This window comes from Bos taurus, chromosome 19, assembly GCF_002263795.3.
Source record: "Bos taurus isolate L1 Dominette 01449 registration number 42190680 breed Hereford chromosome 19, ARS-UCD2.0, whole genome shotgun sequence".
Taxonomy (NCBI): Eukaryota; Metazoa; Chordata; class Mammalia; order Artiodactyla; family Bovidae; genus Bos; species Bos taurus.
The window spans coordinates 35,882,572-35,906,081 of record NC_037346.1 but is presented as its reverse complement, the minus strand read 5'-3'; the positions used below and the strand labels follow the sequence as shown (position 1 = coordinate 35,906,081).

The 23,510-nt window shown below is 44.5% G+C and overlaps 1 protein-coding gene across 2 annotated transcripts; it reads right to left on the bottom strand.

The window, feature by feature from the left end:
• Positions 1–19,138: 19,138 nt before the first annotated feature.
• On the bottom strand, positions 19,139–23,050 carry TOB1 (transducer of ERBB2, 1). Of its 2 annotated transcripts, none has more exons than NM_001077075.3 (2): positions 22,720–23,050; positions 19,139–21,059 (listed from the first exon to the last, which is right to left on the bottom strand). In NM_001077075.3, the coding sequence occupies exon 2, from the start codon at positions 20,918–20,920 to the stop codon at positions 19,895–19,897; it is 1,026 nt and encodes a 341-aa protein (NP_001070543.2). In that variant the 5' UTR covers positions 20,921–21,059; positions 22,720–23,050; the 3' UTR covers positions 19,139–19,894. The 2 variants fall into 2 exon arrangements, with proteins under 2 accessions (NP_001070543.2, NP_001265503.1); NM_001278574.1 differs by having other exon boundaries at positions 22,923–23,050.
• Between the last annotated feature and the right edge of the window lie 460 nt (positions 23,051–23,510).

The window sequence follows — 23,510 nt, the reverse complement described above, 5'->3', positions numbered from 1 at the left end:
CTCTTCCACCCAGATTTCGGCTTTTGCAGGCTCAGAGACCATATCGTCTCAAATATTGTATTCTGCTGCTCAGAACTGACTGCTCCACATAGGCTGGTTTGGGATTTGTAAAACATAGGTGTTTGGGGAAAGGGTGGATACAGTCAATCGTCCTTGTGGACCCACCACATGGCATTTGTTTTCTGTCCTTGAAACCAGTCTGTGTGTCTTGCTTACACAGGAACTGACTTCTGAAAGGTGCTCAGTGCAGGATGAACTGAAGTCCCAGGGCCTGGTTGCCAGATGACCTCGAGAGGCTGCCCCACTGGGAGATTTGGCCCCAGGACATAGCGGGATTGAGCCCTCCTTCAGGTCTGAAGTCAGATTCACCTGCTTTCCTGTCTACACTGGACATTCATTCCTCCCCTCCTAGCATCTGTTGTCTGCCCTGCACCCCCCCACCCCCTGCAATCCTCCTCTGGTCTCTCCATTTGCCTCTTCAGAAGCTTGTTCTGGTGCTGGCTGTCTCCAGACCAGCCCTGAGGCCTCTGGGGCATGGCAGCTTGGCTTTTTCCACCCTCTGCCTCCCCCAGCACCTCTGATCTCCGAGGACACTCCGTTCCATTGTCTGCCCAGCTGCTCCATAGTCTGATGTCATCCCCTGGATAGTGAGGCCAGAGAGCGGGGAGTAGGGGCAGAACCTGATGAAGAAAGGGGGAGAATAAACACACAGCCACATCGCAATTTCCTCAGGCTGAGGAGGATGCCCTGTGTCCAGCTGTCCTTCTGTAACTTCAGCATCAAGTGGGTGGTTACTACAGTACAGGCCCTGGGTGTCTTCTCTTGTCATCTCCATCACACACGTGGGAGACAGAAGCTGTTTTGTAAGTAGGAAAGCTGAGGTGAGAGAGGATAAGAAACTTGCCCAAGATCACCCAGCCATTAAGGGACAGAGCCAAAACTTGAACCAAGGCAGTCTGATTTCTAGGCTCTTTGTGCTCACACTATGCTGTTTCTCACACACACACACACACACACACACACAGCTCTGGGCTGGGCAGTGTGGAATCCCATCAGGAACTCAAATGTCTCCAAAGAGCCTGCCTCTCGTCAGCCTCATGCACACCACCCCATGCATATGATCCTACGCGTCACGTGGTTATTTCTATCACACGCAAGAGCAGTCATGGCCTAGATTCCTGAGCCTACTCATCCTTCAGGACTCAGCTCCTTGGGTGCCTCCATTGTCCCCAGGCTGCACAAACACTCTGAGTTTCTGTCTCCCTTTACACTTGCACTGTTTCCTGGCCAGAGTCACGGTTTAGGGCTCTGGGAGGCCCGTGGGCCCAGCTCACAGAGTTCCAGAAGGATTCGCTGGATGAACAAATGGCCCTAGGACCAAGGGCCAGGCGGTGCACAGGACAACTTCGAGGGTGTGAAGGGGCTCCTCTGGGTTGATACTGTCCCCTCCTCCTCCTCCCACCTCTCCAAGGAGTCTGAAGTCTCTCTCTGGCTCTGGGAGTGATTAATACAGTCAGTATGGAGGGCAGGGTTCCCCTGTCCTATTCTTGGCTGTGACCTCATTCTGGAATGTGCCCTGAGGTCAAGCGACACTCCTCACTCAAGCGGTGTGTTAGGAGGAAGGAAGCTTAACCCTCCAGCTGGCAATGCCCAAGGGAGAGGGTAGGGGTGGCAGGTGGGCAGCCCACCACCCTCTCCTTCCCTCCTCTCTAGCTCCTATTCTAGGGCTGTGATGGAGTCTCCGTATTCTACCCCAACTTACCCTAGGATGTGGAGCTCTGGCATCCAGGTCTCCAGCCACACCCTGGCCTCCCAGACAAGGGGAGAACAGGCCTCATTCCCAACATTTTGAGGACTGGACCCTCCCATTGGTAGGACCTCTTCCCAGCGCATCTGTTGAGGTGAGATGAGGTATCTGGGTGTTTCCTGTCCTTTTCAAGTCTTCAGGATGCCGCCAGAGACCTGACAGGATGATGATATACCCACCCCAATCATTTGTTTTCTGTCTTGGTGTGAGGCACACACCCAGATCTGGCAGAGGAAGGTGACTGTTTTGTCTTCTTTCTGTGTGAACACCCAAGAAGTAGAGACAAGGCCTGGGGTAGAAGTGAGGACCTCCAGCAGTGGGGGAGCACGGTGCTAGAAGAGAAGAGGTGGGCATTTGAGCAGGAACAATTTTTTTTTTTAAGATTTCAAGGGCTGCTAATGCTGCTCCTTCAGGGACCCCTTAAAAAAATTTTTTTTTTTTCTTCTTTATTGTTTTGGTTGCACTGAGGTTTTGCTGCTGTGAGCGGGTTTCTCTGGTCGTGGCGCGCACAGGCTACTCTTCACTGTGGTGCATGGGCTTCTTGTTGCGGGGTCTGCTCTGTGGAGCACAGGCTCTGGGTGCACAGGCTTCAGTAGTGGCAGTACCCGGGCTCGTTAGTTGTGGCTCAGCGGGCCCTAGAATGTGGGTTCAGAAGTTGTGGCGCACGGCCGTAGCTGCCCTGCAGCATGTGGGATCTTCCTGGACCAGGAATTGAACCTGTGTCCCCTGCATAAGCAGGAGGATTCTTATCCACTGCGCCACCAGGGAAGTCCTTTTTTTTTTTTTTGCTGCATCACGGGACTTGTGGGATCTCACTGCCCCACCACAGATTGAAGCTGGGACCCCAGCAGTGAAAGCACTGGTAACCACTGGACCACCAGGGAGTCCCCAGGTACGAACAACTCTGATCGGCACTTTACATTTGTTGTCCAGTTTAATCCTTAATCCTTTAATGTTTAAAGGATTAAACATTTAAAGGGCAAGTTTGCCCAAGAGCCAGGATCTGTCTGGATCCTAGGTCTGTCTGGATCCTAGGTCTGTCTGACTTTAGTGACCATATTCTTTCCAGGGTGACATATATATTTTAACCATTTGGCTTAAGGCTGAGGGCCCCTAATGGCCAAGCCCCTCCTGAACATCCATAACCACCACTTCTACTCCTCCAGGAGTGCCAAGGCTGTACAGAAAGTTATAAAATTGCACCCTTCAACAGTATTGAGTTCATGTAAATGACTTCATAGGAATTAATGATAAAATTTAAAAATTCAGTTCCTCAGCCTCCCATCTATAGTCCAAGTGTCACATGTCATGTGTTTGGTGGCTACCATATTGGACAGTCATCACAGAAAATTCTGTTGGATAGGACTGTTACAAAGGATTAAACTGTAATTCTTGTTTTCTCAGAAATCTTGTGTAGGGGTGGGGGTCCTGACTCTAGGCTCCTGCCCTGCCAAGGACTCCGGGATTCCTGCTTCCTTAGGCAGCTCCTGGTTTTAGTCTCATGGGTCCTAGTCCCACAGGGGCTTGTGGAATTACCCCACTGTCTCTGGACTCCGATCTCAACCTCAAAAAAACCCCCTCATCCTCTCTCACAGAAGTCTCCTGTAAGCCTTCTTGCAAATGAAGTTCCTGAATTTCCCTGGAATTTCCCTGGTGCTCCAGCAGTTAAGAATCCGCCTTCCAACACAGGGGACACGGGTTTGAGCCTGGTCGGGGGAATTAAGATCCCACATGCTGCTGGGCAACTGAACCTGTGGGCCACAACAATTGAAGCCCACGTGCTCTGAAACAGGAGAAGCCCATGCACTACAGCTGGAGAGAAGTCCCCAGGCACCAAAACTAGAGAAAGCCTGTGTACTGCAGTGAAGACCCCCACCCACCAAAGTAATCCCAGAATAGGTACACAAAACAGGCACACAAGAGAGTCCATACACACCAAGCCCCAGCAGTGTGGCACTCAGGGGAAGATGAGTTTACCAAAACTTTGGCTAAATATGGTGGACAAGGGCTGCTGATAGGAGGCAGACAGCAGGGGCTACCAACTAAATATGCTCATGGCATGACACGGCACCCACGACAACTGTGAAGTGCTCACACTGGTGGGCCAGGTACTCCACAGGTCTTCAGAGATGCCATGGAAGTGCTGACTAAAGGTCTAAGAATTATTTTGTTATGGTCATTGCTGTTAGAACTGAATTGCATAAGACTTTTATTAATAAAAGAGGCACCAGATATTTTAGGCCTTAAGCCCTCCAATTTCTGCGGTATACAGGGTGAGTGGCCATGACGGAAGGCCAGAGTCATGGCAGACAGAGCATGGGCTCTTGAGTCAAACTATCTGGGCTCAAACACTGGCTCTGTGACTTTGGATAAGTTAAGCTCTCATGCCTCAGTATCTTCATCTGTAAGTAATGAATAATAACTGTTCCCACAGTGCCTCTCTAGTAGGAGTCAGCCCTGGGCCTGGTAGCTCCAGCTGGTTGGAGATAATTGCTGTTGCATGTTCCCACTCATAGCTGGAAAGAAGCAGGAGATGAGAACGGGCCCCTCTCTCCAAAGCTGCCCTTGGACAGCAAAGTAAGAACACATACAGTCTCCTTTGCTGACAAAGGAAGAGTCTAGGATAAGGGTAGCCAGAGAGGAGAGGAGAGAGAGACACACATCCTGAGTTGCACTGGAAGCAGTGAGAGATAAGTGTAGCAATGGGGTAGAGATGGGGAACATCTGGGACCTCTAAGGAGGCCCTAAGAGTATTTCCCTACCATTCCCAGCTCTAATACCTTCAAGCGTGGAGCTGAGTTCTTACTGGTCCTTTATTTCAAGCACCATTCGCCTTCTTAATGCACCAAAAAGGACAAAAGAATAAAAGGGGAAACAGCCTCAGAGTCTTGGTATAACCAATAATTCAGACTCAAAGTAATCTTCTCCATCATCACAACCAACTATCTCACCTATGACCCTAATAAGAGGAAAGGCCAGTGTTCGTGGATGAGCAGAATGCAGCTTCAGTGAGACTTACACAGGTGGTGACCCGTCCCTACCTCAGGCCTCATGGAAGGTACCCCTGCTCTTTACCTCCGAGATGCCGTGAGAACAGGGTTAGTAGTTTCCATTACTAATAGCCTGCAGTACCTAGTACGTGCTCAACACACACTATCTCATTAAATATTTACAACACTCTGGTGTGCATGTCATCCATTTCTGAGATGATGAAACTGAGGCTCAGAGAGATTGACTAATTTGCTGAAGGCCCCTGGCCAAGCACGAAACCAAGCTTAGGTCAGTCTCTGTGACTCCAAAGCCCATGCATTTAACCACATGTATATTTCACCACAGAGTCAAGAATAGTGAAGTACATTCGTTTTCTCTTTTGCTTCCTCCCGTCTCCCTGCTAATCCACCAGGAAGTTTCACTGTGTAGAATTCTCATGAAAAGTCATGTTTAAAAGAGGAGAGGATGTAAGCCCCTCTCACAGAAGAGTAGAGAGTATTCAGGTCATTCCCTGTGGGGAAGAGGATTACGGTCAATGCTTCGTATCCCTTAGTGGCCCTCACACTAACTGTAACAAGTAGGCTTTCTCATTTAGGAAATCTGAGGCTGAAAAAGATTCATGGGGCACAGCTATTCCAAGGTGAGTTTGGGATTCAGTTGGAAGTCTGGACCCTAGGGCTGTCTAAGCCTAGTAATAGGGTTACTAGGAGTCATTTTATTTGGAGGCTTAATGAAGTCCCTACACTCCTGTAGAACATTACTTAGCTCTTAACAGTTACCAAGGAGTCTGGAGGGAAACCTGTGGGGCCTAGACCTCTCTCTTCATACTGGTGATGTTGGGGTGAGACTGGTGTTTTCTGTTCCAAAGCAAGAGCCAAACTTCGTACAGAGCAGTAACGTTCTCTGGACAGTCCCACGTCACGTGAAGGGGTTTGGCCAGTGTGTGTGGTATTTTCAGAGGATGAGAGAGTGCTTAGCCATAAAGGGAACTTAGGGGAGACTCGGCAAAGGCATTGCTCAGGGAAAGTGACCCAGGGGAAAAGTTATTTGCGGCTATTAATCTCTTGCTTAGATATTATAAAGCTTCCTCACCAAAGCCTCTTTCTATGATTTATGCTCAAACTGGAAGATATTATAAGCAACCAAAAAGCCAAGCTGGAAAGTGAAACAGCTGAGCTCTGAAAACACTAGCTACCTTGGCCAGAAGAACAATGTGGTGATGGGAACAGTGAGCGGGTGTGAGCTGGGGGTGTCTGGATTTGTTCAGTGAGCACACACATTCTACCCACTCCAGCTCCTGGAAGGGCACTGCCTGCTCTGAACCCTGATAATTACAAAAAACAAGAAATTTTGTCTCGAAAGGTGGGAAAACAAATGAGGTGACCCCTAGAGGGAGCTTCTAGCCTGACGCGGTTTTTAGGATGAGCATTTAAAGCTGAAACCAGGGTAGTTTCCCTTCCTGCGCTTTCTTTCCTCACTACCGCCACTTCTACCCTGGACTTCTTCCTTCACCACCCCATGTCACCCCTGGGTCTCACAAGTAAATAAATTCCGAACCACCTCTCTTTCACAGTACTTCTGTTCAAAGCTTGGAACAATGAAAAAAAATGACAATACCCAAAGTTAAAAGCAGCTTTTCCTAGGAGTGCGGGGCTGCTAGCAAGCCTTCTAGTTCAGATGCCTCCGCTCTTTTCCCTAAGAGTTAGCACAAATTCTCCCACTATGGACACATCAGATAAAGCAAAAGAACCAGGACCAAATTTTTCCTCCACCGGGGCTGGGAATTTGAGAGAACCCATGCTTCCCCAGGTGACCCATTCTTCACAACTTGATTACTCCTCCCCAGGCTAGAACCCCTCAGACAGATGTCATCTCTCTCCGTTTTTTCCATACCTCCACATTCTCCTGTGTATGATTATTTTGGTGTGTGTGTTATTATTTGCTAGAGTATAAGCCCTTGCTGCTGCTGCTGCTGCTAAGTCGCTTCAGTCATGTCCGACTCTGTGCGACCCCATAGATAGCAACCCACCAGGCTCCTCTGTCTCTGGGATTCTCCAGGCTTATATATGTATCACCAGCTCCTAACCCAGTAGATGCTCGATAAATGTGTTGATTGGGTGAACGTAGGGGCTCTTTTTTAATGCTACCTCACTTTGATACAGGAGAAGGCAAAGGCACCCCACTCCAGTACTCTTGCCTGGAAAATCCCATGGACGGAGGAGCCTGGTGGGCTGCAGTCCATGGGGTCGCTAGGAGTCGGACACGACTGAGTGACTTCACTTTCACTTTTCACTTTCATGCATTGGAGAAGGAAATGGCAACCCACTCCAGTGTTCTTGCCTGGAGAAGCCCAGGGACAGGGGAGCCTGGTGGGCTGCCGTCTATGGGGTCGCACAGAGTCGGACATGACTGAAGCGACTTAGCAACAGCAGCACTTTGATACAATTTAAGAACTTGAATGGAATCTGACCGTCAAGTCAGTCTGACCCTTTTGCTATCTATTGTAAGGACTAGTAAAGCCCAGGACCAAAGACTTCAGGTATGTGAAGTGCCTCAAAGAGAATCTGAGCACCCGGACAGCAGCAGGATGTGGATACTGAAAACTAGCCCATGACATGCAAACTTTTACAACCCACTCCCCGCTGTATTTCTGCAGCAGATTTTCTTTTCCCAACTATGCCTGGAAAAGGCTAATATTAACACAAGTTTAGGGTTGCTGAGCAAACGACCACTTAAAGGACCAGGCCAGGTGTTTGGAGAGGGAAATGACACAAAGCATAGTTTAGATACTGTCTCCCACGTAATTGAGTGTGGTTCTTTCATAAAGCCTTCCTATGGGGGTCAAAGGAGTAGTATAGTATGATGGTTAAGGATCGTGGACTTTTGGAAATAGACTCCCACAGTTCGAATCCTGACTCTACTGGTAGTAACTATGTCCCAAACTCCACTTCCCTCCCTAAATGAGGGAAATAGCATAACCTTCAGAGGCTTCTTATGAAATTTAGTGAGCTAAAAAGTACAACTGCTTAGAACAATATTCTGCACACAGTAAATACTATAAAATGTTGATGATTATTACTGACCTTCTGAGGTTGTTTATCTCTGATTTTCTTGAAGAGATCCCTAGTCTTTCCCATTCTGTTGTTTTCCTCTATTTCTTTGCATTGATCGCTGAAGAAGGCTTTATCTCTTCTTACTATTCTTTGGAACTCTGCATTCAGATGTTTATATCGTTCCTTTTCTCCTTTGCTTTTCGCTTCTCTTCTTTTCACAGCTATTTGTAAGGCCTCCCCAGACAGCCATTTTGCTTTTTTGCATTTCTTTTCTATGGGAATGGTCTTGACCCCTGTCTCCTGTACAATGTCATGAACCTCATTCCATAGTTCATCAGGCACTCTATCAGATCTAGGCCCTTAAAACTATTTTTCACTTCCACTGTATAATCATAAGGGATTTGATTTAGGTCATACCTGAATGGTCTAGTGGTTTCCCCTACTTTCTTCAATTTAAGTCTGAATTTGGCAATAAGGAGTTCATGGTCTGAGCCACAGTCAGCTCCTGGTCTTGTTTTTGCTGACTGTATAGAGCTTCTCCATCTTTGGCTGCAAAGAACATAATCAATCTGATTTCGGTGTTGACCATCTGGTGATGTCCATGTATAGAGTCTTCTCTTGTGTTGTTGGAAGAGGGTGTTTGTTATGACCAGTGCATTTTCTTGGCAAAACTCTATTAGTCTTTGCCCTGCTTCATTCTGTATTCCAAGGCCAAATTTGCCTGTTACTCCAGGTGTTTCTTGACTTCCTACTTTTGCATTCCAGTCCCCTATAATGAAAAGTACATCTTTTGGGGGTGTTAGTTCTAAAAGGTCTTGTAGGTCTTCATAGAACTAGACATGGAACAACAGACTGGTTCCAAATAGGAAAAGGAGTTCATCAAGGCTGTATATTGTCACCCTGTTTATTTAACTTATATGCAGAGTACATCATGAGAAATGCTGGACTGGAAGAAACACAAGCTGGAATCAAGATTGCCGGGAGAAATATCAATAACCTCAGATATGCAGATGACACCACCCTTATGGCAGAAAGTGAAGAGGAACTCAAAAGCCTCTTGATGAAAGTGAAAGTGGAGAGTGAAAAAGTTGGCTTAAAGCTCAACATTCAGAAAACGAAGATCATGGCATCTGGTCCCATCACTTCATGGGAAATAGATGGGGAAACAGTGGAAACAGTGTCAGACTTTATTTTTCTGGGCTCCAAAATCACTACAGATGGTGACTGCAGCCATGAAATTAAAAGACACCTACTCCTTGGAAGGAATGTTATGACCAACCTAGATAGCATATTGAAAAGCAGAGACATTACTTTGCCAACAAAGGTCCATCTAGTCAAAGCTATGGTTTTTCCTGTGGTCATGTATGGATGTGAGAGTTGGACTGTGAAGAAGGCTGAGCGCCGAAGAATTGATGCTTTTGAACTGTGGTGTTGGAGAAGACTCTTAAGAGTCCCTTGGACTGCAAGGAGATCCAACCAGTCCATTCTGAAGGAGATCAGCCCTGGGATTTCTTTGGAAGGAATGATGCTGAAGCTGAAACTCCAGTACTTTGGCCACCTCATGCGAAGAGTTGACTCATTGGAAAAGACTGTGATGCTGGGAGGGATTGGGGGCAGGAGGAGAAGAGGACAACAGAGGATGAGATGGCTGGATGGCATCACTGATTCGATGGACATGAGTCTCAGTGAACTCCGGGAGTTGGTAATGGACAGGGAGGCCTGGCGTGCTGCGATTCATGGGGTCGCAAAGAGTCGGACACGACTGAGCGACTGATCTGATCTGATCTGAGGTTGGTTATCACTTCAATTCCACAAGACTTTTGATAATATCAAAATCATTCAAGTAGGTAGCATGCAAAGTACCGGTGCCGCTACCCACTGATTGTTAAAGTCTGGAAGAAAACTTGTAAACGTCAGAAGAGTGTGGTGTACCTGCACTAGGGGACTTGTCCGGGGTCTCCAAACTTCTGCAAAATATCCATCAAGGGAAACGGTCTTCAGGAGGAGTCCTGCAGCTGCACACACACAGGCTCTTTTACTGTTCTTTCACCTTTCCCACACCTGAAGGAAGGGCAGATGGAAGGGACATTTGTTAACCCTTTTCTATCTGCTGTTGGACTCTTTTCCTCTGGCAGAAGCTCCTGGGGAGATGAGGTCTTATTTCTCTATTCCTTTTATACAGAACCCCCAAAGTTCTTTGAACTAAATAAGAATCTCCTTCCAAAAAATATTTCTTCCTAAGTTCCAAAAAAAAAAAAAAAAAATGGTGCTCCCTTTCTTCCTATCTGTTTTCCAATCTATTGTAAGATTCAAAACCATGAAATTTCTCCAGCTAAATCTCTTTATGTGGCTCAGACAGTAAAGAATCTGCCTGCAATGCAGGAGCCTCGGGTTCAAAACCCTTTATATCTTTATGGAAACTGGGTTGTTCTCAGTCTTTAGTTAAATGGCCTCTGGTGACACCTTAATTTCTAGAAAGGCTGTCCAGGGATTGCAGCTGTCTTAAGCATTGGATTGAAATGGTTTAGGGATACCCATCATGTTTCCTGGAAATAGAAAGGAATTAGCAGAAAGTCAGTCACAGAACTCTATAGAACTTTAAAATGAATTGGGGCTTCCCTGCAGCCCTATGGTTAAGACTCCACACTTCCACTGGAGGGGGTGTGGGTTCATGCAAGGTGGAGCCAAAAAAAAAAAAAAAAAATGATGGCAGGTAGTGTACAAAACAAGGAAGGTTCTTGTTCTTTAAAAAAAAAAAAAAAAAAAGAGCTCTGAGATCAGTAGGCAGATCTGAAGAATCAGTGAAGAAACAGCAGACATACTCATTACAAAACAAATAAAAATCCAGCCTTCATCCTTACTAGAAATGAATCCATGTTTGTTTGGAGAGGTGGCCAGGAAAAGCCATCTGAAAGGAGTGCTTGCATTCAGTTCAAAACAGAAAAAGGAATTGTCCCTAGAACTACTGAATTTGTGTCACAGAACCTCTGAACTCTGGACTAAAAGAGACAGTTGTAGGGTCCTATGATTCCATTTCTTAAACCATACTGATAGAAGGAGTATCAGTATTCCTGTCTATCTGTATCCAGAAGTCATCAACTTATACTCACCTGCTAGAAACCCAGCTAGACAATGCCATGTCCATGCTTGTCTTACCTTTCTAGGCTAAAGGACGTTCAAAATTGTTTTGAATTAGTGGTTGAGACTAATCTGGTTTGAGGAAATATCACAACCTAGCTTTCATGCTCCAAAAGAGGCTATGAAACCATATTCTCCCAGCTCTCTCAACAGCACTAAGGAAGGAAAAGGAGACTCAAAAGCTGTCAAAGGGCATGTGGAGAGCTAGTGTTTAAATATAGCTGCAACCTGATGGCTGGGATAGAAGCTTATGTTTGACTTTAACATTTTGTACAAAAAAACCCATAAAAGCAATATCTTATTTTGCTAATGTGGTTTTTCCACATTATTTTTGAAACACTTGAGTGTATAGACAGAAGGGGTGCGACCTACAGCATATGCCAAGATTTGTCTAAAAATATTTTACACCTGTTCTGTGTTCTGCACACTGGTCATACTTTATCAGTGAAGTAAAGTACTCATAATGCCAGATGAGGAATGTGTTTTTCCTTCCAAGTCCTCAATGTTTTTCCCTTCTGTAAAGCAAACCTCCTCTTCTTTTCTACCTGCACTAAAATAAAGCTAGAGACATTATCCACATGACCCATCTACCCTCAAAGCTACATTTTAACTCTTCCTGTTTCTTTAGGATCAACCACTTCATTACTTTTCACAACAGTGTGGACACTTCAGCAAACATTTTTGACTGCTCCCAAAAGGGAATGCCAACTTGTACACTAGGTTTAAATCAACTTGCTGATTGTATAAAAAAGAATGCTGAAACACGGGTTTCCCTATCAGCGACTCAAAACTAGAAATACAAACTCAGTGGTATTTATTATGGAAACATGGATAAAATAGCTTTTGGGATATTACTGTAGAATTTTAATTCTCTGTTGATGCACATAATAGACTGGACAACAAAATGTTGAATAAAGACAGTTATGGTTTTAATTTACATTCTTGCTTTCAAGGGGCAACACAACAAATATGAATAAAATTCTAGACCTCGTGGTTTCCAAGAATACATTACCATTCTTGATAGAAGGTGATTATTTCCTCATAATTCTCTGGGGAAGTGTATTGATATCCCTGTACTTACTTTGCAGATGAAGAAATTGAGCCATCTGAGTCAAATTTCTTAATATGCTTAAGAAAGGAACTAGACTCATAATTTCCAGTTGCCTCCAGACAGGAGCTGCTTCCCAATGTCCTTTTTTCTAAGCTTTGCCTAATTATAAGATGATCTCAAAGCTTCACTTATAGATTATATGTATAAAGCAAGTCTTCTTAAATATAAATCTTAAAACTCAAACATTGAGAAATGGTTAGTAGAGGTTTCACTATTCACAAGTCAAATACCATTACTGACAAGACTTTTAGCCCAATCTAAACCTCCATAAGCCCATCTAATGGTTCAGCAATATTTGGTCCAATTAAATTTAACCCCAAATCAAAATACTAGGCATTTAGTATAACATTTAGTATAACAAGATTTAATACATATAGAAATTACAGAAACTCTTCTGAGCTATTTTTTAAGTGGGCTTTTGTTTATTGTGCAGTTTAAACGTGCTCAAAATGAATAGCAACAATAAAGGGAATATATGCAACTTCCCTGGAGGTCCAGTGGTTAAGACTCTGTGCTTTCAATGCAAGGAGCATGGTTTCAATCCCTGGAACTAAGATCCCACATGCTGCAGAGCATGGCCTAAAATAAAACACACACATACACACAAAAAACAATAAAGGGAATATAAGTTCCTCCATAATAGCTTATCCTTCTAAAATGTAACCACTTACTTTAAATAATTTTAATTTATCTTCTTTTGGCAGTGCTGGGTCTTCAAGTGCTGCTCAGGCTTTTCTCTACTTGTGGCAGTTGGGGGTTATTTCCAGCTGCAGTGCGCCAGCTTCTCTTGCCGCACAGCATGGGTTCAGGCCTCAGCAGTCGTGGCTTCCAGGCTCTAGAGCACGGGCTCAGTAGTTGTGGCACATGGGCTTAGGTGCTCCACAGCATGTGGGATCTTCCCGGAGTAGGCAGCAAACCCGTGTCTCCTGCACTGGCAGGTGGATTCTTTACCACTGAGCCACTGGGAAAGCCCCCTTTCTTATTTTAAACCAAAATATATTGATCTTTTTAAAGAAAATCTTTCAGAATCAGTTCAAAATGAGGTCATCTGGTTTCTCAATGTTAAAAAATAAAAGCAAAAAGACTAGTTATCACAACATCTATACATATAGAAGTCATGTATACTACAAAGGTATGCCTTAAGATAGTTTTTCAAAGTAACTTAAATCATAGGTACTAGAAACACATTCGGAGAAGGCAATGGCACCCCACTCCAGTACTCTTGCCTGGAAAATCCCATGGACGGAGGAGCCTGGTAGGCTGCAGTCCATGGGGTCGATAAGCTGGACAAGACTGAGCAACTTCACTTTCACTTTTCACTTTCATACATTGGAGAAGGAAATGGCAACCCACTCCAGTGTTCTTGCCTGGAGAATCCCAGGGACGGGGGAGCCTGGTGGGCTGCAGTCTATGGGGTCGCATAGAGTCGGACACGACTGAAGTGACTTAGCAGCAGCAGCAGCAGCAGAAACATTGTTGAAGACTATTTTGATACCTTACTTGGTCTTTCCTTATGTTGTTTATTGATAGCACAGGTAAGGAATGTGTATGAAAATAGCTACAGGTGGTCAATGTTCACAATTTTACTTAGAAGTGATACAGCCCTTACTCAATTTGAAGGAATCATCACCCAGTGCTTCCAAAATAAGAGAAGTAAACACAACTAAATTAAGAAAATCAAAATTATAGAATTGATATAACAATGATTTCTAAAAACATTGCCAGATAGCCTGTGATTATAGTTTATGGCCGCTGGATTTCCAAAGTATATCTTTCAAGACATAATCATGACTTTGGAGTATGGCTAAGAGCCTTCCACTAGCCTCTTCTCAGTGACATTCTTGTAGAGAGATTCTACAAGTGACGTGGCTAATATATCAAAAAAGGTCTTGTTCCTGTAACTTCGAATCAGAAGAGCAACCAGTGAGAGGGAAGAAAGCATAGAGCTTAAGGAGCAAGAACTCTGGAACAGACTACCTGAGTTTGAATCCGAAGTCTGCCACTTATTGGCCATGCAATATCAAGCTGTGCGTCAGTCCTCCTTCGGTCTTCCTGGATGACTCAGTGGGTAAAGAACCCACCTGAAATGCAGGAGACACAGGAGACACGGGTTTGAGCCCTGAGTCGAGAAGATCCCCTGGAGGAGGGCATGGCAACCCACTCCAGTATTTTGCCTGGAGAATCTCATGGACAGAGGAGCCTGGCAGCCTGCAGTCCACAGCATCACCAAGAGGTGAACACAACTGAGCACGTGGCATAGCCCGCTTCTGTAAACTGGGTTAGAACCGTGCGCAGCAGAAAGTGATATGTAAGTGTCTGTTAACTTTAAAACATTAAAAAAGTATGTGTTGTACTAATTTGCCAACTGTATGCACATTGGTTCTGGGTCCTTTATTCCCTAGGTCTGTCAGGGAATTCCTGGTCCTAGGTCCCTGAAGCATGAAGATATCTTCCTATGGGAGTTCCCTGGTGGTCTAGCAGTTAAGATTCTGAAGCAGTGTCCTGGGTTCCAGTTCAGTACTTGGTTGGGGAACTGAGATCCCACAAGCCATGTGGTATGGCTAAAAAATAAATAAATAAAAGATAATTAAGAAAAAAATTAAAAGACGCTTGCTCCTTGGAAGAAAAACTATGACAAACCTAGACAGCATATTAAAAAGCAGAGATATCACCCTTGCTGACAAAGGTCCATATAGTCAAAGCTATGGTTTTTCTAGCAGTCATGTAAGAATGTGAGAGTTGGACCATAAAGTAAGCCGTGTGTCCAAGAATTGATGCTTTCGAACTGTGGTGCTGGAGAAGATGCTTGAGAGTCCCTTAGAATGCAAGGAGATCAAACCAGTCCATCCTAAAGGAAATCAACCTGAATATTCTTTGCAAGGACTGATGATGAAGCTGAAGCTCCAATATTTTGGCCACCTGATGTGAAGAGCTGCTGTTGCTAAGTCGCTTCAGTCGTGTCCAACTCTGTGCGACCCCATAGACAGCAGCCCAACAGGCTCCCCTGTCCCTGGGATTCTCCAGGCAAGAACACTGGAGTGGGTTGTCATTTCCTTCTCCAATGCATGAAAGTGAAAAGTGAAAGTGAAGTCGCTCAGTTGTGTCCGACTCTTAGCGACCCCATGGACTGCAGCCTACCAGGCTCCTACGTCCATGAGGTTTTCCAGGCAAGACTACTGGAGTGGGGTGCCATCGCCTTCTCCGATGTGAAGAGCTGATTTAACGGAAAAGACCCTGATGCTGGGAAAGATTGAGGGCCCACAGTATGCGCTTAAACTGTGTGGGTCCACTTATATGGGAATTTTTTTTCGATAGCACTACATGATCTGCAGTTGGTTGAATCCTCAATGTGAACTTGGAAGGACTGACTATAAGTTATACATGGGTTTTCCGCTGAGTGGAGGGTGGTTGCTGCTTCTAACCCCCATGCTGTTCAAGGAGGAGAAGGGGGTGACAGAGGATGAGATGGTTGGATGGCATAACTGACTCAAAGGACATGAGTTTGAGCGAACTCAGGGAGATAGTGAAGGACAGAGAAGCCTCGTGTGCTGCAGTTCATGGGGTTGCAAAGACGGTCGGACATGAGTTAGTGACTGAACAACAAAAAAGAAGATATCTTCTTAATATAACAAAAAAAACTGAAGAACTCTGATCTAAAGTGAACTCCTGGGTCAAATTGATTAAGCATCAGCTGATTGGCATACTAAACAATAGAATGGGTTTTATTAAGCAACAGTGATTTTACATCCTTGTCAGACTTTTTCCTTATCTGATCTTGCCCTAGAGTATTGTCATCCTCCTTCTGACAGGTATATAGTCAGGCAATGAAATATATTTGATGTGCTGTGCCCATCCTATGGCTTCCCAGGTGGCTCAGTGGTAAAGAATCTGCCTGCCAATGTAGGAGACACAAGTTCGATCCTTGGCTCGAGAAGATCCTGTGGAGTAGGAAATGACGATGGAGTAGGAAATGGCAACCCACTCCAGTATTCTTGCCTGGAACATTCCATGGACAGAGGAGCCTGGCAGTCTATGGGGTTGCAAATAGTCAGATATGACTGAGCACTGAGCACACATACTGAGCAGGCACAAATGTCTATGCTATATTGCTTGTGTAGGAAGGTCTCCAGCCAGCGTTTTACTTCATTAGCTTAAATACATGCAAAAAGAGGTACAGTTTATCCTTGAACAGTATGGGCTTGAACTGTGAGGGTCCACTTATATGGGAATTTTTTTTTCGATAGCACTACATGATCTGCAGTTGGTTGAATCCTCAATGTGAACTTGGAAGGACTATAACTTATACATGGGTTTTCCGCTGAGTGGAGGGTGGTTGCTGCTTCTAACCCCCATGCTGTTCAAGGCTCAACTGTGCTTCATTTTCTCTGTGCATTACACTGACATTTAAAAATAACCTAAGTTCTGGACATTTGTTAGATTAAGTCAATTATAATACGGGTACCATGCGAATAACACTGATACACATTAGAAAAACATTTTACACTCAGGATAACTTTTAGTTCACCTTCAAAAGTTAAGACATTAATACAGTAAACAAAGATTATTATCTTTGTGTGTGTGCGCTAAGTCTTCGATGATGCGCGAGGGCTTTCTCTAGTTGCAGCGAGAAGGGGCTTCTCTGCAGTTTTGATTCATGGGCTCCTCATTGCGGTGGTTCTTCTTGTTGCAAAGCACAGGGTCTAGGCTCATGGGCTTCAGAAGCTGTGGCATACACGCTTAGTTGCTCCTTGGCGTGTGGGATCTTCCCCCACCAGGGATCGAACCTGTGTTCCCTGCGTTGGCAGGCAGATTCTTATCTACTGTACCACCAGGCAAGTCCAAGATTATTATCCTTAAGGAGGCATTTTGACTGAAGGCTTCATTTTGCCATCTAAGATAGGTTAAAGTTATCCAAAGGAGATTTAACAGTACACCTGATTTTAGAAAATGGACAATAAAGGAATATTCTAAAATCAGAGAACTACTTTTTGGAATCATCATCTTGACTCATCAATTATCTATGTACTTTGTAAAGCAGCATTTTAGACACCACAATAGGGCTATTCAGAGGCTGCCACAGTATATTTATTGAAGAGCCACCCCCCCCCAACAAAAAAAGGGGAAAATCTATTAATATAATTAACTCAGCAAAACTGTCAGCTAAAAGTCTCCACACATAAGGTCAAAAAGTGTGATGGCAGTGGGGGAAAAAAGACTAGGATGTAAACTTTTCTGAGTTTTTCTAAGTTGTGCTAAACAAAAGCACCTTTAAAAATTTCCATTCCTCATGAACAAAAAGGGCATGAAAACAGAGAGCCTTTGTTCATTCTTAAAAAAAAAAAAAAAAGACCTCAAGGATACCAAGCTCAAATCAATTTCAAATCAACTTTTTCTTGAACCCAATCATGATAAAATTGAGCTAATGTTTTCAGCACCAAACCAATGTATGCACCAATATGAAATTTCTCTCAGATTTGTCAGTACACGCATACCTAAGATCTGAAAGATAGTCATACATTAAGTTCAATTATTTAAAATATGAATACATAAGTATTATGTGTGTTAGTCGCGTCTGACTTTGCAACCCCATGAACTGTAGCCCACCAGGCTCCTCTATCCATGGAATTCTTCAGGCAGGAATACTGGGGTGGGTTGCCCAGGGATCAAACCCTGGTCTCTTGCATTGCAAGCAGATTCCTTACCATCTGAACTACCAGGAAAGAAGCCCTGAATATGTGTATTAGTGTTCTTGATTGTTACAAACTCTATTTTGTGTCTCTTGGCCAGTTGCTTTTAGAAAAAGTTAACTTGAGCCTTTCTTCATTCATAAAAAGACCAGTTTTCTTCCAAGTTAAGCCTATAGCTTTACCCAAAAGCTTCTAGCGGAAACTAGTATTTAAAACTGTTACTCTGATCGTTCTTTTATAGCTTTTCAAACTCTATCACAAAAGCACATAATTGATAGCATACGAAGAAAAATCTCTCTCATTTCCAGTCACTATCTCAATACTTCTTCATAACCTCATTCTGTCCACTAATGGACAAAGGCCTCACCATAGAGCTGACAGAACAGCTTAGCTCTGTTGTTTTCAGGGCTTGTTTCCTTAAAACTTTTTATTCCTCTAAATTACAAGGGTAACAGACAAAAGGCTTCTGTAGACTGGTGTCTAAAAAAAAAACTCATTTGAGACCAAATTTATTTCACAAGTAACCTGGACAGTGTTGGTTTCTCACTAAAAAAGCAGAGAAAGTTATTCCAATTCAAGACAATTTTCTAATGTCAACACTGTTATCAATGGACATTCAGTGAAATGACTCATTATTTTACTTTAACAATGTGTCTCACCCTTGCAACTCATGCGCTAAAAAAAAAAAACCAAAACCTCCTTCCTTAAGGAGCCACTACAATTTGACACATTATGACTAATCTTTGAAGTACCAAACCAGGAAAAAACCAACCCAAAACCTGTGTGTAAACTTTGATAGGAAAATGCACAGAAATACTAATATTTAACAACCTGTCAATTTTGAATAGATGTTAATCATAAATTCTCCAGTTACAATGAGTAGTCTTTAAGTGTAAGGATCAGTAAAAACAGACCTAAATCATCTTTTTTAAGCAGTCAAGTGAGCTGCTTTGTCAAGCAAGTTTTCTGAGCTATTCATCTCCCATGCAGAAAATTGATCCAATGATTTCTTTCTCCATATACATTTCAAATAAACTCTCTCAGTTTACATGAGAGAATTTCATTTTATCACCTGACTCCATCTTAGATGTTAGTGTGACACAATTTTAATAAAGTTGACTTGCCTTAAGCATACCACCCTTGTTGCTAAAAAACAAAGCTGTCCCAAGCGTTGCTCAGGTTAAGCACAACTTTTTATATGGTAAGCTACTATCTGTGCCCTAGTAGAGCAACTGCTTTCCATTATAACTTTGTGATTCAATGAGTCAGATCTTTCTGCTGTATCAGCATTTACAACATAATTCCAGAATTAGATCTTTGGCAAAGACTTAAAAACAAAGACCACAATAAATGTTTTTAATTTTAAAGAATTTTAATACAAACTTAATATAAACTATTTCAGTCCCTCTTAACATGTAAGACACTGACTCAAAATACTTTTATACCATTTTTTCAAGTATTGCACAATATAGGTACAAAATTAATATTTACGATTACATTTTCTTCCATAATATATAGCAAAAATTTTTAAACCTTTAACAGAAAATACTTTTTTTTGAAAAAGCAAATATTCGTACATTTTAATTCCACCACTAAAGGAGTATCCTGTACACAATTTTTAGAATAGGTGATGTCTTTGAGATGGATATTTTACAATTTCAGTAAAAAAAATACAACATGAAGCTGCTGTCACAGATCACTGTAGTAAAAAGATATAAATGCAATACCATGTCGTAGAAACAATATATATATCCTCTGATATTTTACAAACTTTGTACTAAATTAAATTATACAATTAGAAAAGACCAATAAACCCACTTATTAGTGCCAATTTTTTATAAAAAAAAAAATCAGCCATGTCCTTGCTATATCTTAAATACTGTAAGAGGCCATATCTGAGAGTATACTTTAAAATATACAGTCAGTATAAAATAACTTTGTGCTTGGTTGGCAATGAAAAATGATGCATGTTTTATTTTTGTAACCAAGCTTGAATGTATCCTTACTATAAGCTTTAAAAAAAAAAAAAAAAAAAAAACTCAAGGAGGTTATTAAAAAAAATCCCCCTTGGGCCCAACCATTTTAACTTGTACATTTTTTTCTTTTTTTAGTTAGCCATAACAGGCTGGAATTGCTGGTTAGAATACTGCATGTTATTTAAGCTAAAATTCAAGCCATCTACAAAAGACTTCTCGTTGAGGCCTCCATAGGCCGCAAATACATCAAAGGCATTACTGTACTGGAGAGGACTGAGGTTAAGGGGGCTGTCACCTGGGAACATTCCATTGGTACTACCTTGACCCTGCATATTAGGAAAAATAAATTCCTTGGCATTAGGAGAAAGAGCAGAGGTTTTCTGCTGTTGCTGCTGCTGCGGCGGTGGTGGTGGCTGAGATGGCTGCTGCTGTTGCTGCGGCTGCTGCTGGTTACCCAGGCCAAGCCCATACAGAGAGTGCATTGAGGAAGAGATGGCTTTCTGCTTCAAGAGGTCATTCACATTCAAGCCGAGGTTAATAGGAGAAGTACGTGCAACCTTGTTGCTGCGGCCACTATTCTTCATTTTGGTAGAGCCAAACTTGGTGGCAGCGAAAGTGGCAGTGGTGAAGGTTAAAGGCTGAGTGGACCGGGGCATGAAGGTAGGGCTTACGGCAGCAGAGTGACCAAAGGGAGGCGATGGAGAGCTGGACACTGATGAGGCTGGGTCACTTACGGGCATAAAAACCTGGGCCTCTGGGTTAAAGCTGTTTTTGATCTCCTTATCCAACTCGCATCCATTTTCATTATTATCATCCACATAAAGCACCTTCACTGGTCCCTTTTCACCAATTTGGTAGGAAACCTCAAACGGGTCGATCCAAACACTAAGATCCTGTGGCAGATTGCCACGCACATCATCAATGTCCAAACCGCTCTCTTTGGATGCTTGTTCAATCACTGGGTCCACTTTCTCCCCTACGTGTATACATCTAAACCCTGATCCTTTGTATGGCTTTTCAGGATACCAGTGCCCTTCATATTTCTTCTTAAGAAGTCTTTCAAGCTCTTCACCAAAAATGTTGACACGTCTTCTGGGAAGCTTATTATACAGATATGAAATAATAAAATTTAGTGCTACTTGGATTTCAAGCTGCATAGCTGCTATGCCACAAAATTAGGTTTGTTTCAATTCCCCCCTAGACACACACAAAAAAGTTCAGTTTGTGGCAGAAAAACAAATTTTCATTCAAAGTGCTGGTATTAGTAGATATCCTTCACCTCAAGCAGTCTTGTTCCTTAAAGAAAACATAGAAAACAAAAGAAAACATGTCCATGTAAGATAAACGTTAAGTTCCACAACCTTTTTTTACCCCCAAAGTAATTTCAGTTTTGAAAAAGTCTAATAAGCTAGAAAGTCTGAAAAATCTAATCCACACTTACCAACAGAAAATTGTCTACTGAAGACCAAAATCTCGGGAAAACAAGATCTACAGTTTAAAATGTGCAAAACAAAACCCTATTATTTACTTTGTTTCTGAATAGAATTCTAAGAGGAAAAACACTTTCAGAATATACAGCATATTCCTTCTTTTTCTTCTTGCAGTTCTCAAAAGAATATTTATTGGAAACCATACTAAGCACATCTGTCTATTTACCTGTATATGCTTGTTTTAAACGTTGGTCATACTCCTATTCACTAGCTTAGAAATGAATTCTGTATTTCAGTTAATTTTGGACATATACTGCCTAAATCTGCTTTATTATCAAACAATCCCAAAATGTGAGACGTAAGGAAAATTTTGAAAGTACATGATACAACCTTTTCTCTATACTATTTAATGTGTATTTTTCTAAATCTGAAAATACTTCTTGTTAACAAAAGAAACAACTAACTTCAAACTCTTCTGATTATTCTGTTTAAAGGGTAGGGGTTCTGAGTTTTATTCTGATTTTCAAAAACAACTCCCTCTCTCACGAAAAGAGAACAGCCGAAGAGGCATGTATGATAAGGTCGACCTTTAAACGTTTGCTGGATCAGCACTGGGTGGGGATAAGAAAAGATCAAGGGCAAACAAGATATTTGCAAAAGGGATCTATCTGTACACTTAGGTTGATTTAAAAGGACATTAAAAAAAATCAAGTTGGTATTAACCCATCTGTTTCATTTTCCATACTCGTGGTGATAAAGGGAAAAGAATCCCAGGCTGCCCCGAAACTACACTTTCCAAGCTCGTGTGCTGGCAAAGGCAGCTGATTAAGCCAAATTGCGTGAAGGTGCAGTCGAGCGAAATTCAGGCTCGGTGAAAGGTAGTTTCAAAGCAACGCCTTAAAGACGGGAGCATGAAGAATTACATAAACAGCCAGTTGGGTCTCATTAGATTTCTGCTCACAGCCTTCGGAGCCAAGCGCTACAGCAGCAGCAGCAAGAGGAGGAGGTGGTGGAGGAAAGCCACGAGAAATGGAAAAGGGACCACTGGGGCCGGGGGCTGGACACCCGGCGGGTCGCGGCGCCGGTCGCACCAGGTCAGCCGCTCCCCTCCCCCCGCCGTAACCCGACCCGCCGCTCCCTGCCCCCCACTCCGAGGTTCCTGGGACCCAGCCAGAGTCCGGGGAGCACCAGCTCCTCGGCACCATTTTCAGGCCTGGCGGCCCCGCGGACTCCAGCGTTCCCCTCGAGCTCGCCGCTGCTCCCGGGCGCTCCAACACCCGATTCCCTTCAGTTCGCCCAGAACAGCCCTTCCCCAGTGACCCGGCCCGGCCGAGCCCGACTCGCCAGCCAGCCCCGCCTCCGGGGCGCGCCGGAGACCCTAAGAGCCGCCTCCGACCGGGTGTCGGGAGCCGGTCCCCACCGCGCCCGGGCCGCGACGCCGCCATCCCAAGCTCCGAGGGCCCGGGGCTCGAAGCCGCTGCAGCCCCTCCTCCTCTTAACCCCGCCCGCCGCCCCTAGATACTTACGGGCTGCTTCCACCACAGACCCGGCCGCTGGGCGGAGAAGGGGAGGCGGGGCGGGGGCAAGGAAGGGTCGGCGGCGACGAGCTAGCTGACCGGGCAGACTGCACGCCGACGCCGCCGGGAGGAGGCTACGGAGGACCGGGGCCTCAGGAATTCGCCCCTTCTGGCTCGGGGTGGCAAGGACGCGGTCAGGCGAGCCCGCTCACCTCTCCACACAGCCCGGTGCCCGGCCCAGGGTGCCCGGTCCAGTGTCCCCGTAGAGCGCCCACTCCGCGCCGGGCCAGAGCTTCACTCTTTCTGCTGCGGCGCGCGCCCCGCCTCTCGTTTTATATTCTCCTCCCCACCCCCATCCCCTCCCGTAGGGACGCGCGCGCCCGCCCCGCGTCACACAGCTCCGGGTGGCGTCACCATTCCCCGCCCTCCCACCGGGTACCCTAGACCCAGGCCGCTGGCTCCGCCCCTGCCCTGCCCCCGGACGCCATTGGTCAAGTCCCGCCTGCCCAAGTCCTGACAAGCCGCGGAGGGCCGGGTGGGCAAGGCCACACCTCTTGGTCTCCAGGGTGGCCAATGAATCGATGATCTTCCAGACATTGTGGGCGGGATTAAGAGAAAATTTGGAAAGGGATTGGGGGAGAGACATGCCAGAGAGGGCGACAGAAGTGGTTTGGGGCGGCCGACTCTAGGTCTAGGCCGAGAACTGTGGAGAAGGGGGGAGGGGAGCGAAGCTGGGGGCGTAGCGGCTAGGTGAACAGGGAGAAGAGCCCAAGACCCCGAGAGGGAGGGGAGAATAGACA